The following is a 17310-nucleotide window of genomic DNA, read 5'->3' as shown; positions in this document are numbered from 1 at the left end:
CTGCAATATTTCAAAATCACAGCAGAGCCCTTTGCTGACATGAAATAAAAATATCCAAGTGCTGGGCTTTACTCTTCTCCCACCTCTTGTTATTTCCTCCTGCCTTTTCTCATAGCTTTTCACATTAAAGCCAAGAATAATGAATGTAAGGTGAAGGGGGGAAGGAGAATAAACAACAACAAAATAACCCCAAGAAGCCCTTTTAAAACAAACTTGCTGGCATGTGTATGGATGAGCATTCTCATTCCTGCAAAAGGGCAAATTTCCCATCCTGTGCACTTGGAACAGAGAAGTGGCATAGAGTAGTGGCTAAAAGCTTAGTTAGGCTCTGGAGCCAGGCTACTTAGGGTTCAAGTTTTAACCGGGTAGCTTTAGACAGTTCATAACTTCTCTGTATCTTATTTTCATTTCCTGTAAAAGGAGATGATAATGATAGTACTACTAGTTTACTGTAGCCCATACATGTAGAACATTTAGAATAGAAACTGACTTCCAGTAAATAAATGCTCAATATGTTTGCCATTGTTTTACATAATGAGATAACATATATAAAAGGCCAGACACATAGTAGGTGCTCAATAAATATTAGCTACCTTCTATTTTCTATGGCTTTGATAACTGGAAAGACTCACATTCTTTGAAAAGTATGTGCCTTATGTCAGTCACCTTGATGCTAGGATAAACAGATAATTATTACATTTTGGAGGGTTCAGCCAGTTTCTTCATGTTTTTTTTTAAACTCTTGTCCAGAAGTTTTCCTTCATCCTTCCCAAATGTCATTTTCCTACTTAGCAAACATAATTAACTGCTGCCTCTGCCAAATCATTTTACTCACCTTAACTGTTTCATCAGAGTTTTACCAAGTAACACCTATTAAATCAGGTAGTGTTTTCGCTAATGTATTTCTCCTCTCTATGTGTTCACAATAGGAAGTCATGTCTCTAAGTTTTAATTTCTCTCATCTCAAAGGACATTTCTCTAAATGAGGAACTCATTTTCTCCACGAGGCTATAAATTTCACAAGTATATGGATATTCAAAGCTATCTCCCTACCGCCTGGCAAAATGCTTAGAATATAAATATTTATTGAAGAAATCAGTGAATGCTGAAGAAATGAATAAAGTATAAAAAGAAGTATTTCTCCCCTAATTAACTGGAACCTAATTAAGAAATGTCTGAAATTAATCAGAATATTAGCTGCCTTTTACTTTTAAAAGAGTAAATTAATTTTAGATACCTAAACTAATATTATGAGTTTATTTTAATACAGTTATGACAGTTTTCAGACAATGTCCTGAAATAACACATTTATCCCAATCTCCTAGGACTTCAATGGCTATGCAATACATAAGAAGACTGATATTAAGAACATGCCAAAATTGAGGTACTACAGAGTTTCACCCCCTTAGGATCACCATGGCATTACAATATAGAGCAGATCATTGGTCTTCAAATTTACCGTTCCCACTGCCTAGACTTTACCTAGATGCCGGAATGGCTTGCTCCCTCAATACCTTCAAGTCTGTTCAAATATTACCTTTTCAGAGAGGCATTCTCTGATTATTCTGAGAAGTAGTCTCTGATTATTCTGTCTAAAATCAGTTACTTCCCTCCCCATCATTCCGTATTTCCTTTTTCTACTTTTATTTTTTTAACTTCTTTTTTTTTTTTTTTTTTTTTTTTGTGGATTTTCGCTCTTGTTGCCCAGGCTGGAGTGCGGTGGTGCAATCTCAGCTCACTGCAACCTCCACCTCCCAGGTTCAAGCAATTCTCCTGCCTCAACCTCCTGAGTAGCTGGGATTACAGGCTCCCGCCATCCTGCCCAGCTAATTTTTTTGTATTTTTAGTAGAGACGGGATTTCACTATGTTGGGCAGGCTGATCTCATACTCCTGACCTCAGGCGATCCACCCGCCTCAGCCTCCCCAAGTGCTGGGATTACAGGCGTGAGCCACCACGCCAGGCTTAACTTTTTAAACTAGGCTTATTGAGGTATGATTAACCTACAACAAATGGCACATATTTAAAGTGTGCCCTTTTTGATACTTGAGAAATGTATACACACCTGTGAAACCATCAGCACAATCAAGAAAAGGAATATATTCATCAGCCCTAAAAGTTTCCTTTTGCCCCTTTGTAATCCTACCAACCTTGTCCTATCCCCAAGGAGCCATTGATCTGTTTTCTGTCACTATAGTTAAGTTTGTACTCTCTAGAACTTTATATAAATGGAATCATACAGAAAGTATTCTTTTGGTCTGGTTTCTTTCACTGTGCAAAATGATTTTGACATGCATCCCTGTCTTGTGTGTATGAACTATCCATTCTTTTTTTTTGCTGAATAATATTCAATTGTATAGATATGCTACAATTTGTTTATCCATTCATCTGTTGATGGACTTTTAGGATGTTTCTAGTTGTTGGCTATTACAAATAAAGCTGCTGTGAACACGCCTATACAAGTCTCTGTATGGCATATGTTTTTATTTCTTTTGGGTAAATATTCAGCAGTAAAATGGCTGGGTCATCTAGTGGGTGTATATTTGGCTTTTTAAGAAACCATCAAACTGTTTTCCAAAGTGGTTGTAACATTTTCTATTCTCACCAGCAGGGAATGAGAGTTTCTCTTAATTCGCATCATTGTCACCACTTGGTATCCGCCTTTTTAGTTTTAGACATTCTAACAAGTAGTATCTCATTGTTATTTTCATTTGCATTTTCCTAATGACTAGCGATGTTGAGCATCTTTTCAAATGCTTATTTCCCTTCCATATATCTTCTCTGATTCTGTTCAAATCTTTTGCTCATTTTTAAAAATTGATTTATTTTCTTATTTTACTGAGTTTTGAGAGTTCTTTATATATTCTGGATATACGTTTGTTATCACACGATTCACAAATGTTCTAATCAGTGGTTTTTCATTCTCTTAATATTGTCTTTCAAAGGCAAGAGTCTGAAAATTTTAGTTGTTTATCATTTTTTTCTTTTATAATTGTACTTCTAGTACTTAACATAAGGTTAAGACTTTCCCTAAATTTTTTCCTAAGTTTTCTTCTAGAAATTTTGTAGTTTTAGATTGTATGTGTAGGCCTATGATACAGTTTGAGATAATTTTTATATATGATGAAAGATATGGATCAAATTAATTTTTTGGCATATAGGTATTCTATTCTTCCAACATAATTCATTGAAAGTCTCTCCTTTCTTTACAGATCTGATTTTTCACCTTTGTCAAGTCAATTGACCCTCTGTGTGTCACACTATTCCTGAACCCTATATTTTGTTTCATTGATCTGTTTGTCTATCTTGACCCCAATATCCTATTGTGTAGATAATGTCTTTATAATAAGTGTTAAAGTCAGGTAATATAGCTGTGTCAACTTTGTTCTTTTTTTCAAAGTTGTTTTGGTTATTCTGGGTCATTTGCATTTCATGTGAAATTTAGGAGAAGCTTGACAATTTCTACCAAGCAAAGCACCTCTGTTGGGATTTTGATTAGGATTAAATTGAATTTATAGACGTATTTGGGAAAAACAGATACGTTAACAATGTTGACTGTGCCAATTCATTAACATAGTGTATCTTTCCATTTATTTAGGTCCTGTATGATTTTTCCCAGCAATATTTAATTGGGTTTGACACATCTTTTGACAGTTTTATTCCTTAGAATTTCATAGTTTTGGTGCTGTTGTAAATTATGTTGGTTTTTATTTCAAATTCCAATTGTTTATTGTTAGTGTAGAGAAATACAGTTGATGTTTGTATATTGATCTTATATCCTGCAACTTAGCTAAACTCACTTATTATTTCTTGTAGTTTTTATGTAGGTCTCATAGGATTTTATACATAGAAAACCATGCCATATGTGAATAGAAGCAAGAAGCACTTCTACTGCTTCCTTTCCAGTATGAATGCATTTTATTTCTTTTTGTAACTTACTGCACTAGCTAGAACCTCCAGGACAATGTTGGGTAGAAGTGTTGAGAGTGGACATCCTTGCTGTGTTTCTAACCTTAACAGAAAAGCATTAAGTCTTTCACAACTTAGTATGGTGATAACTGTAGGTTGTTTATAAATGCCTTTTTATCAGGATTAAGAAATTTCTTTCTATTTTGCTGAGAGTTTTTATGATAAGTAGATGCTGGATTTTGTCAAATGATTTCTTGCATCTGCTGAGATGATTATATAGTTTTTCTTTATTAGTTAATCTGATGAATCACATTAATTGATTCTCCCATGTTTAACAGACCTTGCATTATTGGGGTAAACCTCACTTAGCCATATTGTATTACCTCATATATATTGTTGGATACTATTTGCCAAAATTTTGTTAGAATTTTTATATCTATGTTTATGACAGACACTGATATATATGGTTTTCTTTTCTCATAATGTCTTGATCTGATTTTGGTATCAAAATAATGCTGGCTTCATAGAATAAGTTGGCAAATATTCTCTCTCTTCAACTTTCTGGAAGAATTACTATTATTTCTTCATTATATATTTGGTAGAATTTAACACTAGAGCCATTGAGGCCTGAAGTTTTGTTTTGTTTTGAATGAAGATTTTAACTGCAAATACAATTACTTCAATAGGTAGAGAGCTAGTCAGTTATGAATTTTTCTACATGAGTGAGGTTTGGTACCTTGCTTCTTTCAGTGAATTTGTCATTTCATCTAAGTTGCTATATTTACTAACAGTTATTCATAACATTTCTTTATTATCCTTTTTATAGCCATAAAATATCTTAGACTGTCACTTCTCTCATTCCTGGTATTGATTACTTCTTTATTCTCCTTTATTTCCTGGTCAGCCTGAATAGAGATTTACCAGTTGGACTAATCAACTCAAAAAACAGCTTTTGGTTTCATTGATTTTTCTCTATTGACCTTTTGTTTCTTTTATTTCCCCTCTGATCTTTAATTTCCTTACTTCTGCTTATTTTTGTTGGAGTTATCTTTCATCTTACTCTCATTTCTTAAAGTGAATTCTGAGGTAAATGATTTGAAATTCTTGTCGTTTCTAAGGTAGGCGTTGTTCCTTACTAGTATAGTGGTGAGTATTTCTGCCTGTCTAATATAGACATTTAGTACTATACATTTATCTTCAAGTACCATTTTACCTGCATATCACAAATTTTGATTCACTCTGTTTTTATGATTAATCAGTTTAAAATATTTTCTGAATATATGGGAAACTATTCTAACTAAACTACAAACAAATGGAAACAGAAACCTCAAGATTAAAGGATATGAAATAGTGGTGACCAATGAATCTTTACAATAATTAAATCTAAAATGAAATGTATAAACCAACTGGGAGTGTGCCTAAGACTCTTTAAATAGGAGGAATACACTATGAGGAAATTCTAGTAATCAACTAGGAAAATGTTTACTAAATGATTATCAGGAAAACCTAGGAACTGTTTGGGAATAAGGCAGATGGGTAAAGGAAAAGCATTCCAGAGATCACATGTGGTTGTAGGAAAAAGAGAACAAAGAAGGGAAAACATTCTGAGCGTCTAATTTTACTGGAGTATGAAGGATATAGAGCATTTTTGAGAGGGAAATAATTGGTAACTTATTTTCAAATAGTCATAGAAAAGTATATATCTGATCATTACAGCAGAGAAAGATAAAGTAACCTTGAAAGGAATAGAGAAGTATCTCAGAGTCGCAAAGTTAAAAAGGGAAAAATAGAGTGAATAAGAATGTCACCAGAGTACCAAAAATGAAGAAAAGGAAAATGAGGAAACAACAATGTAAATAAATATTAACATAAAATAAGATGGAATAGTTAAAATCAAGCATGATTGTCATTACTCCAAACTGTATTTGCCCATTAAAATGTAAGCCCATAAAACTCCAGATTAAAAAATTACAGCTCCAGGCTATTTATGAGACACATTTTTAAATGCTAATTTTTTAAAGTTAAAAATAATGGAATAGACACCAAAAACATGATCCATAAAAAAAATTGATAAAAAATCCAACAAATGCCTAGTATCTGGTCTATGTAAAGAATTCTCAAAACTCAACAGTAGAAAAACAATCCAATGAAGAAAAGAGCAAAAGACATGAACAGACGTTTTAACAGAAAAATACAGTCAATAAGATTTTCTTCAACATGATAAGCCATGAAGGAAATACAAATTAAAACCACAATGAAATATCAGTACATACCTATCAGAATGACTACATAAAAAAATTGACAACACCAAATGCTAGTGAAGATGCAAAGAAACTGGATCATTTGTATGCTATTAATGGGAATGTAAAATGGCACAGCCACTCTGGAAGAGAATGGGTAAATGGTGTGGACATCGATATCATGGAATACTACTCAGAAACGAAAAAATAAGCTGCTGACACACTGAATAATTTGTATGGATTTCAGAGGAATTCTGCTGAATGAAAAATCCCAATTCCAAAAGGTTACACAGTATATGATTTTATTCATGTGACATTCTTGAAATGATAAAATGATAGAGATGGACACAGATTAGTAGTTGCCAGGGGTCAAAAAATGGGAAAGGGAGGAAGAAGGCTATGGCCAGAAAAAAAGTTCCAGGAGGGATTCTTACAATGGTGCTGTCAGTGTCTCGACTGTGATGACAGCCACATGATCTACTCATGTGATAAAATTGTACAGAACTACACACACACACACACACACACACACACACACACACACACAGAGTGCATGTAAAACACAGGACATATAAACAGGGTAAGTGGATTTTTTTCACTGCCAATGACCTGGCTGTGATATTGTGATACTGTGCTAAAGTCATACAGCATGTCACAACTGGAGAAAACTGAATAAAATGTATGCAGAATCACTCTATTATTTCTTATAAATTCATGCAAATTGACAACTATTTCAAAATAAAAATCTTTAAAAAAAGAAAATAAAAGGATGGATATCAGGCAAAGATATCCTAGAGATAGCAGGCAAAGAACTGAATAAACAGTGGTTCATCCACATTATGGACTATTATGTAGTTATTTTTTAAAAGTTTTAAATAACTAAAAATAACTATTTTAAGTTTTTAGAAATAACCAATAAATAATTAATTAAAACTCATTTACTTAGTAGAATTTTTTTTTTTTTTTTGACAGACTCGCTCTGTCGCCCAGGCTAGGGTGCAGTAGTGTGATCTCGGCTCACTGCAACCTCCAACTCCCGAGTTCAAGTGATTCTCCTCCCTCAGCCTCCAGAGCAGCTGGGACTACAGGTGCCTGCCACCATGCCTGGCTAATTTTTGTATTTTTAGTAGAGACAAGGTTTCACCATATTGGCTAGGCTGGTCTTGAACTCCTGACCTTGTGATCCGCCTGCCTCGGCCTCCCAAAGTGCTGAGATTAGGCGTGAGCCACCACACCCGGCCAGTAGAATTTTTATAAGATGTTAAATGAGCAAACTAAGGTTCAGAAAAGTGAGTGATATTATTTCATTTTGATGAAACCATACCAAAAATACTCTCCCATATACATATATATCCAAACATATCTGCCTTTGTGTGTGTGTTATTTGAAAATGGGTAAATATATGTGAATATATATACCAGTTTGTTAACATGAATAACCTTGCAGGGAGGATGGATGATGCAGATTGTAGGACAGGAATGGAAGAAGGAGTAACCAAGAAAACTAGAGAAGAAAAAAAAACCCAGAGCACTAAAACTAAAACTACCAGTATGCATGAAACAATCCCAATGTATATTTATATACAATTATGTATGTGCATTTTGTTCTTGTAAATTTAAAGAAATTTTAAGATTTATTTTTATTGTTATTTTATATCATCATTCAATAATTTTAAATCTACTGATACAGTATATAAAATACATATATAAAAATAACTGATTTAAAAGGTACAATTCAGTTGTTTTTAGTATATTCACAGAGCTGTGCAACTGTCATCACAATTTTAAAACATTTTCATCACTCTAAAAAGAAACCCTAAATCCATTAATAGTCACTTTCCATAGTTCCCTTCTCCAGCCCTAGGAAACCCCTAATCTACGTTCTGTCTCTATAGATTTGTCTGTTCTTGACCTTTTATTTAAACAGAATTATACAATATATAGTCTTTTATAACTAGCTTTTTTTTTCACTTGACATGATGTTTTCAAGGTTTGTGAAATTTGCAGCATATATCAGCACTTAATTTATTTTTATTGTCAAGTAATATTCAATTGTATGGATGCATCACATTGTATTTATCTTCTCAAGGGTGTAGCCTTGGCCATCTGCACAGTTTTGGGATGGCGGTGGTTATACCAGGGCTCTCTTTGTCTCTTTTCCTAATCTTTCTGTTGTCTGTCTCATTTGATATCACATCCAGATATTAGACTCCAGTAATTGCCTGCTGATTGCTCCATTGTTTTTGACAATCCATCAGCTATAAATTGCTCCAGAGTCTGCTCCAATTAAATTTGGGAAGGAGGAACTTTTGAAGCTAGTATTTGAAGTTTCTTTTGACCTCAACAGGGCTCTTCTTAACTGTCTTTCTCTGTTTCTCTAAAATTAGCTAACCTACCATTTAGCTTATTTCTCTACTGTAGCTATTAGTCACTTTTTGATTGTTTGTCACCAAAATATCTCCATTGGGTTTTGGGGGGGGGTTTTTTTGTTTTGGTTTGTTTTGTTTTTTTACAGACAGGGTCTTGCTGTGTTAACCAGGATGGAGTGCAGTGGTGCAATCATAGCTCATTGCAGCCTTGGAGTCCTCCCATCTCAACCTCCTGAGTAGCTGGGATGATAGGCACATGCCATCATCTCTGGCTACTTTTTAATTGTTTGTAGAGATGGAGGGCTTGCTATGTTGCCCAAGCTGGTCTCAAATTCAAGCGATCCTCTCGCCTCAGCCTCCCAAATTGCTGGGATTACAGGAATGAGCCACTGTGTAATCTCCATTGATTTTGATAACAGCTTTAGGTTTAAACTTCCTCACACTCTGTGTCAAATAAACTCAGTTTCATAAACAAATGGAAAAACATTCTGTGCTCATGGATTGAAAGAATCAATATGGTTAAAATGACCATACTTGCCAAAGCAATCTACAGATTCAATGCTATTCCTATCAAACTACCAACATCAGTTTTCACAGAACTAGAAAAAACTTTTCTAAAATTCATGTTGAATCAAAAAGAGGCCAAATAGCCAAAGCAGTCCTAAACAAAAAGAAAAAAGCCAGAGGCATTGCATTGCCTGACTTTAAACTATACTATAAGGCTACAATAAACAAAATAGCATGATACTGGTACAAACACAGACACATACACCAATGGAAGAGAATAGAGAACCCAGATGTAAAGCCACATACCTACAGCTACCTGATATTTGACAAATCAACAAAAATAAGCAATGAGGAAAGGACTCCTTATGCAACAAATTGTGCTGGGATAGCTGTCTAGCGATATGCAGAAGAATGAAACTGGACCCCTACCTTTCACCATATACAAGACTACCTCAAGATGGATTCAAGATTTAAATATAAGACCTCAAACTATAAGAATCCTAGAAGAGGCCGGGCATGGTGGCTCATGCCTGTAATCCCAGCACTTTGGGAGGCCGAGGTGGGCAAATCATGAGGTCAGGAGATCGAGACCATCCTGGCTAACATGGTGAAACCCCATCTCTACTAAAATACAAAAAAAGAAAAAAGAAAAAAATAGCCTGGCATGGTGGTGAGTGCCTATAGTCCCATCTACTCAGGAGGCTGAGACAGGAAAATGGCATGAACCCAGGAGACGGAGATTGTAGTGAGCCGAGACAGCACCACTGCACTCCAGCCTGGGTGACAGAGCAAGACTCCATCTCAAAAAAAAAAAAAAAAAAGAATCTTAGAAGAAAACTGAGAAAACACCATTCTGGACATTGGGCTTGGGGAAGAATTTATGACTTAATCCTCAAAAGCAATTGCAACAAAAACAAAAATTGATAAGTGGGACCTAACTAAATTAAAGAGCTTCTGTACAGCAAAAGAAACTATCAACAGAATAAAAAGACAGCCTACAGAATGTACAGAATGGGAGAAAATATTTACAAACTATGCTTCCAACAAATATCTAATATCCAGAATCTATAAGGAACTTAATTTAACAAATAAAAATAAATAACCACATTAAAAATGGGCAAAAGACATGAACAGACACTTCTCAAAAGAAGACATACAAGTGGCCAAAAAACATACGAAACAATGCTCAGTGTCACTGATCATCAGAGAAGTGCAAATCAAAGACACAATGAGATACCATTTCTCATCAGTCAGAATGGCTATTACTAAGAGACATAATAGCTGCTGGCGAGGCTGCAGAAAAAAGGGATGCTTATGCACTGTTGGTGGGAATGTCAATTAGTTCAGCCTCTGTGGAAAGCAGTTTGGAGATTTCTCAAAGAACTTAAAACAAACTACCATTTGACCCAGCAGTCCCATTACTGGGTCTATATCCAAAAGAAAATAAATCATTCTGCCAAAAAGATATCTGTGCTAATATGTTCATCGCAGTACTATTCACAATAACAAAGACATGGCATCAACCAGGGTACTCATCAATGGTGGACTGGATAAAGAAAACATGGTACATATATTCCATTGAATACTACACGTCCATTAAAAAAGAAAAAAAATTATATCCTTTTCAGCAACATAGATGCAGCTGGAGACCATTATTCTAAGGAAATAAATGCAGGAACAGAAAACCAAATGCTGTATGTTCTCACTTATAAGTGGGAGCTAAATATTGGGTATTCATGGACATGAAGAAGACATCAATAGAAACTGGGGACTACTGGAGTAGGGAAGGATGGAGGGGGACAAGGTAAGAAAAACTATTAGCTACTATGCTCAGTATCTGGGTGACAGGATCATTCATGCCCCAAACCTTAACATCGCATAATATACCCAGGTGGCAAACCTGAACATGTACTCCTAAACACAAAATAAAAATTAAAAACAAACAAATAAGTCAACCTCTTGGGGGAAAGCTTTAGAGCTTTCTGTTCTTATAAACTGACTGTCCCTTTAAGCAAAATCTTTGAGCCAATCTTCCACACAAGGGGCAGGAATGATAGCCTCTGGTCTTCTTAGTTTACCTTTCTGGGCATGGAACCTCTATCCTATATGTAAGCAGTCGAGGGCAGTCAAGATCCCAATATTTTTGGCCTGACCCAGCTGGGATGAACTTTCCACTCTATGAATGGGGTCTGGGTGGAAGAAGGGAGCCCCTGACCTCTCAGGCACACTTACCAGGAATTGAACCTCTACAACTTAGATTTAGAGGAAATTGGAAATGCTGGCCTGCCCCTTTTGATGAGATCCCGTGCCTCTTGGTTGGGATTTGAGGGGAAGGGAAGCCCTTTCTCTTGGACACTTTCAACCAAAGTGGAGCATCTATGGAGATGAGTTGCAGGGGAAGGAGGGGCCAGAGGAAGTCATGGCTCAAGTGCTACAGAATCTCAGAATCTCTGTTCTTACCAAGTTTTAGTGTCTGTTTTTGGAATAAACATTTTTACATTATATGCTCTTAGGACACTTTGCAAAGACTTTGATGGTTGGTTTTTGTTGGCATTGTTTTCGGTTTTTGTTTGTGTAGGCTTTTTTTATTGTTTGTTTATAATTTTCAACAGTTAAGTTTTTTGACTGGGGCTTGGACCTGTGGAGCTCCTCACACTGCCATTATGGGAGTAAAACCCCTAGAATTATTATTTTTTAAAAGACTGTGACAAAGAAAATTCCTGTTTTCACCACATACTCTGAGCTTCAGTTTCCTTATGGTAAATAGGGATAATAATTCACACCACACTGCCTAGGACATGGTAGCCTGAAATAATGGTCAGTTTCTTCTTTCCTTCCTCTTGTCTCACTTTTGGAATTAAAGACATTCTAGTTGAATAAAGGTTCCTGCCTAATTAGTGTGTTGTTATGCTTTAAGAATTTTAAGACTCCATAAAAGTATTTTAGGTAAAGCGAGTAATATATTTAAACACTATTACAGAGTGATCTTCAGACCTGAACCAAGATTCTTTTAGAGGTTTGACTCATGAGAAAAATACTTTAACAAAACCACAGACAAACAACATGACTCAGGGTCTTTTTTTTTTCCCCTTCTTCCTTCTGTTTTATACCTCAGTCTACCCCATCCTCTCCCAGCTCATCCTCCATGTATTATAACATTTTGTCAACATGTAAAAATTATTGAATAAAAATTGAAGGATTGAATAGCTAAAAGAATAAAATTCAGGCAGTCTATATAAACTTTGTAAAGCAGTTCATAACCACCATTTTCTCTGATTTGTGTTCTTATATAGCAGTCTGAACCTTGAAATAACCCCCACCACAAATATACTCTCTTTTGTAATATATAATTTTATTTATTTTTATTGATCTAAGGGGTACAAGTACAGATTTGTTACATGGATATATCCATAGTGGTGAGGTCTGGGCTTTTAGTGTACCCACCACCAAAATAGTGTACACTGTACCCATTATGTAATCTCACATCTCTCACCCTTCTCCCACTCTCCCCCTTTCTGAGTCTGCAGTGTCTATTAGTCCACTCTCTATGTCTGTGCACACACACATTCTTTCTCTCCTCTCCCTCTTTACCTCTCTCTATATTAAGAAGTGAGAATCTCAAGAAAGCCATTTCCAATATCATTTATTCATTTAGTTACTCAGGCATTTATTTAATAAAGTTTATTTAATAAGTAGGATGTGTATGGTGCTCTGCCAGGTACTTGGCCCCTGGTTTGCATTTTAAGAGATGAAACAGATTTGAAGAGCTGGCCAATCAGCATGTGCCTTGCCAAGCCAAAATGTTATCGTCATGTTTACTCAATTTCTATGTAGTGTACTTAACTATTTATAATTTAAAATGACCAGGAGGAGCACTGTGGCTGTGATCCTAGGAGAAGCTATAATTGAGACTTTCCTTTTTTTCCCCCTTGTAACAGCTTTAGAGCTGGCCAGGGACAAATAGCGTCTTGTTTTTAGCTTCTCCTACAGGTAATGTTGAGCAGCTAGAATCTATTAAGATTGATTCATAGACTACTACAAACTCTTTGATCTTATTTAAAAATCCAGGACCAATCAGCAACAAAACATAATCAAGTACGATGCAGTCCACCCAGGGCTGCTTATTCAAAAAGAGGATGAGGATGATGAGCTAAAAGACCTGAAAAAATCTGTTTAAAAAACAAGTTATCTTCTTCTAAATAAATAATGTAGAGACTTGGGATAAAGTTAAAACTGTTTTTAAATTTGAAAATAGAAGAATTTTTTGTACTTTGGATTGTGAAATTACATTATTTTGTTTAGCAGGTATGTACTGAATCTTTACTATGTGCAATATTAGCAAAGCATATTGCCTGCTTTCAAGAAGTAAGTCAGACACAAACAACTAAAATTGAAGGCAGAAAATACCTGTTACAATAGAGGGCCTAAAAATGCCATTTAAGACAGAAAAGAAAGAGATTTATTCCTGATAGAAGATTAGAAGAGGTTTCATAATGGAAATAGCATCTGATTCAAAGCCAACAAAGGGACAGAAATGTGGGGACATAATAAAGCCAACCAAAGTGGATTATGGGGTGGCTTTAGAGACTGGCAAGTAATCCTGACTGGCTAGAGCAGTGGAAAAGGGGAAATAAAGTTAGATGAACTGCAGTCAATCATGAAGACCCCAAAATGTCATCAGAGGAGCTGGGAGTTGATTTTGAAGACAACAGAAAACCACAGAAGGGTTTTGAAACAGGGAGTAGTAATCAAAACTGTGTCTTGAAGGGATTATTCTGATACCATGCATAAAATTAATTTTTTTCAATATCAGAGGTAGAAAGACCAATATAGAAGTCGTTGTTCCGCTAGGCTAGGTGTGCCTGAACTATGAGGACAAAATCAATGTAGGCGGCAGTTCTGTAAACGTAAAACAGGAAATAGAATCAAGGGAATGGATCACACTGGGAAAGAGGGGTGATAGAACCTGGGGACTGATTTCAGTAGTGAAAGAGAGGTAGAAGATGTTTTAAGGTTTAATGTCTGTGTGCTAGGAAAGTTGACAATGCCCTTAAAAAGAGAAAGGAAACAGAGAAAGATGAGGTTTGAGGAAAAAAGAAAAGTGATGTTTCATTTATTCAATAAATTTGTATTAGGCACTTGCTATGTGCCAGGCGGCTGCTCTCGGGGGATGAGAGAGTTGTCTTTAAATTTTAAAGCTCTTTATGTGGAAGAGGCACCGTTCTCAATCTGTGCTTCTCCAAAGGCAGAGCTGGAGCAGTGAGTAGAAGCAAGGTAGGAAGTGAAATATCTTTCTAATAAATTGAGGCTTCGTGAGAAGTAGTAAGAGCTCTGTTACAGGCAGTATTCAAGTAGAAGTTGGAAGATATTCTTCTAGGAACATTTTAGCTAGGGATGCCTCCGTTAGGAAAAGGGTTAGACTAACCTTTCTGCAACTTCTCTCCCAATCTTAAGAGTCTATTTCTTCTGATGATCTAGTCCTGTGGGTTCTATTCTTAATCCCTGGTTTCTCCCAATTGTTAAATAAATTACCAAGTCTATCTGCCATTCAGTAAAACTCACACATTTACATCTGTTATTCTTGAATTATTTTGAGTTAAGGCTCATCTTCTTTATTAAAAAACAATTATACCCTGTTAATGTTTCCTTTATAGCTAATTTAGAATGGTAACCCTGGTAGATCGGGTTATAAATATCAAAGGGGAAAAAGGATTTCTTGTACCTAATAATACTTTTGTTTGGAAGAAACCATGCAAACAAGAAATAAATTATCTTGACTTCAAGATTGCGATGCAGTTTCTGTATTTTGCAGTATTTCAAAAAAGAAAAAAAATATATATATATATATCTCGGATAGGCTTATTTTGCTATAGCATGGTAAAGAAACAGAATAATTATTCTCCAAACACTGCAAAGCTTCAGATCAGAAACATTTATCTGTGCTGCATTTAAAAAAGAAGAAGAAAAGACAGGGAAGAAAGGAAAAGGAAAAAGGGAACCTGTCGTGAGCTCTGTTATAAGCTATAGTTCAAGCTTCGCGTTTCCTGGTGTCTTTTGAAACGTAAAATTCCACAACAAATAGCTCTGTAACGTATAACCAGTATGAAGATTCAATTCAGATTTAAGCACTTTGGTTTGCTTTTGAATCTTGCTATTTTCTGCATTTGTTTTGACTGCTCTCATCATTCAAGATTGACGCTTGGATGGGTGTGTAGGAGGAAGCAGCAGCAGCAGGCTTACAGCTTGCAGACAAAAAAAATCTGCCTTATCTGATGGCTATTATTGAAAATGCGAGGTGTAGCCTGGGCTGGGTAATGAAGGGGAGCGAGCGAGGGGGAGCAAGGAGCATGGAGCTGCATACTGATGAGTGTAGGAGTACTTGATAAAAAAGAATTCTGGCTGCCGGCCGTGCATTGCTCATTGTGGAGTACTCCAACAATCACATAGAACGCAGACCAGCCCAAGCTGACAGCTTGATATGCCTTCTTCTGCTGCCTGGTTTTGGGGGCTGTATGACATACTGGTCGGTAGTAAAGATTAATATGTAAGAAATGTGGAGCTAGGATCAAGTCATACTCCACAGCCTGCCTGACAAACTATGTTTTACTTCTGACTTTGCTGTCTCGCTGAGAACATTAATCTGTCAAGCTGGCGGGCTCCTTTGATAGCAACTTTCCCAGGGGCATGATGTGGCAATGCCACCTCTCAGCCCAGGACTACCGCTATTACCCCGTGGACGGCTACTCCCTGCTTAAACGCTTCCCTCTTCATCCTCTTACAGGACCCAGATGCCCTGTCCAAACAGTGGGACAATGGTTGGAAAGCATTGGGCTACCTCAGTACGAGAACCACCTGATGGCTAATGGATTTGACAATGTGCAGTTTATGGTAAGACGCTCTCTGTGTCCACGGAGCTGCCTTTTGTCTGTCTTTGCTTCTTATGTGTCTTACGTGGCTCAGAGGCAGCCTGATTTGCACCAAAATCGGTCAGATTTATGTATGTAACTGCATTGGAAAATTGGATGCCCTCAGGACTGAACTTACTGTGTACATATAGACTCTTGCTAAAAAATGAGATCTGTATGTATCTATATACATATATGTTATATGAATGAACTGATGAGAGTGCTATTTATAGGCAGTGAAAGAAAATTAATACTGATATTCTCCCTGTCATTCTTTGTATGATTTTTTTATAAATTTGTAATCTTAGAATACTTGGATTATATCACTCTTCAGCTAATTCTTGATTATTATATTATTTCACTTGAGCATCAGCATTTAGTGGTTAATGAGACAATTTGCTGTGTTTATGGTGTGAAGATCGTTTCTTTTCCTGATAATTGTTCAATAAGCAGTTTAAATCATGTGGACAACCTTCAGTTCATTAGCAAATTGCTTCAGATGGTCATTTATGGAGAGCGTTTACTTCCACATGCTGATTGAAGAACGATGAAGTGTTGTTTATTACTTTAGGCGGAAAATAAACACTTTGGTTATTTAGCTGTCAATATTTAGAAAGAGAGGTTGGTGGACTAAGTATAGTCATGTACTTCTGAATTCTGCTCTACATGCAGTCGAAACCTGGCATGTGCTAAGTTTCCACCGTTTTGCGTATAGGTGAGGAAGGAGGATGGGGAACTGTGCAAACCAACAATTCAGCTTTCTAATCATTCCCATACCTCCCCCGGTGCTCATCAGTTCCCCTTGTTAAGCTACGTCACAGCTCTATTACCTTTCCTTTATTTTAAGTACCCATCACACATATCACTCCCTAAATTTAGAGAGACCTACATAACACGGGCATGTAGAACACAAATGACTTGTGGAAATAAGTAATAGCCCTACCTAAATAAAATAATAGGGCTGACACCTGCAGCTTACTAGTACCAGAAATGATAACACAATAGTGAAAGCTGGTTAGATTTTTTAATTTCTGTCTTAGATTACTTTTCTCTGAGGTTGACTTGAGTATTATAGATTTGAAGATTATTAACATTATTCGACTTCTGCTTCTTCTCCAAAAGTATGTATGCCCAAGAGATTTTAAAAATAAAAGACATAAGTATAGTAAGATATATGAGCTCTAAGTAACTATATGCACAGAATGCTTTATGAGTGATTTGTTGGTTTTTTTTATACTGAGATATGCAGCTACTGTTATTTTTCTTGTGTTTATCAAGTACTATCACTGGTTATATAGACAAGATATTTGGGTATTGAAATGGAAAAAAGTGAAAGTTATTCAATTGCTATGAAAGTCTTAGAACACTGAGCAGATTTAGGA

The 17310-nt window shown here is 36.0% G+C and overlaps 1 protein-coding gene across 22 annotated transcripts in view; it reads left to right on the top strand.

Annotated features, from left to right (window-relative positions):
• Positions 1-17310, top strand: part of ANKS1B (ankyrin repeat and sterile alpha motif domain containing 1B) — a 1288070-nt gene that overhangs the window by 846519 nt on the left and 424241 nt on the right. For 11 of the 22 annotated variants that reach the window (XM_005571954.5, XM_015430681.4, XM_005571953.4 and 8 more), the window contains exon 15: positions 15805-15911. In XM_005571954.5, the coding sequence (XP_005572011.1) occupies positions 15805-15911 (107 nt within the window). 22 annotated transcript variants of the gene reach the window in all.

This window comes from Macaca fascicularis, chromosome 11 (assembly GCF_037993035.2).
Source record: "Macaca fascicularis isolate 582-1 chromosome 11, T2T-MFA8v1.1".
Lineage (NCBI taxonomy): Eukaryota > Metazoa > Chordata > Mammalia > Primates > Cercopithecidae > Macaca > Macaca fascicularis.
Note: the sequence above shows the minus strand (reverse complement) of the source record. Positions and strands in the feature narration are given on the sequence as shown.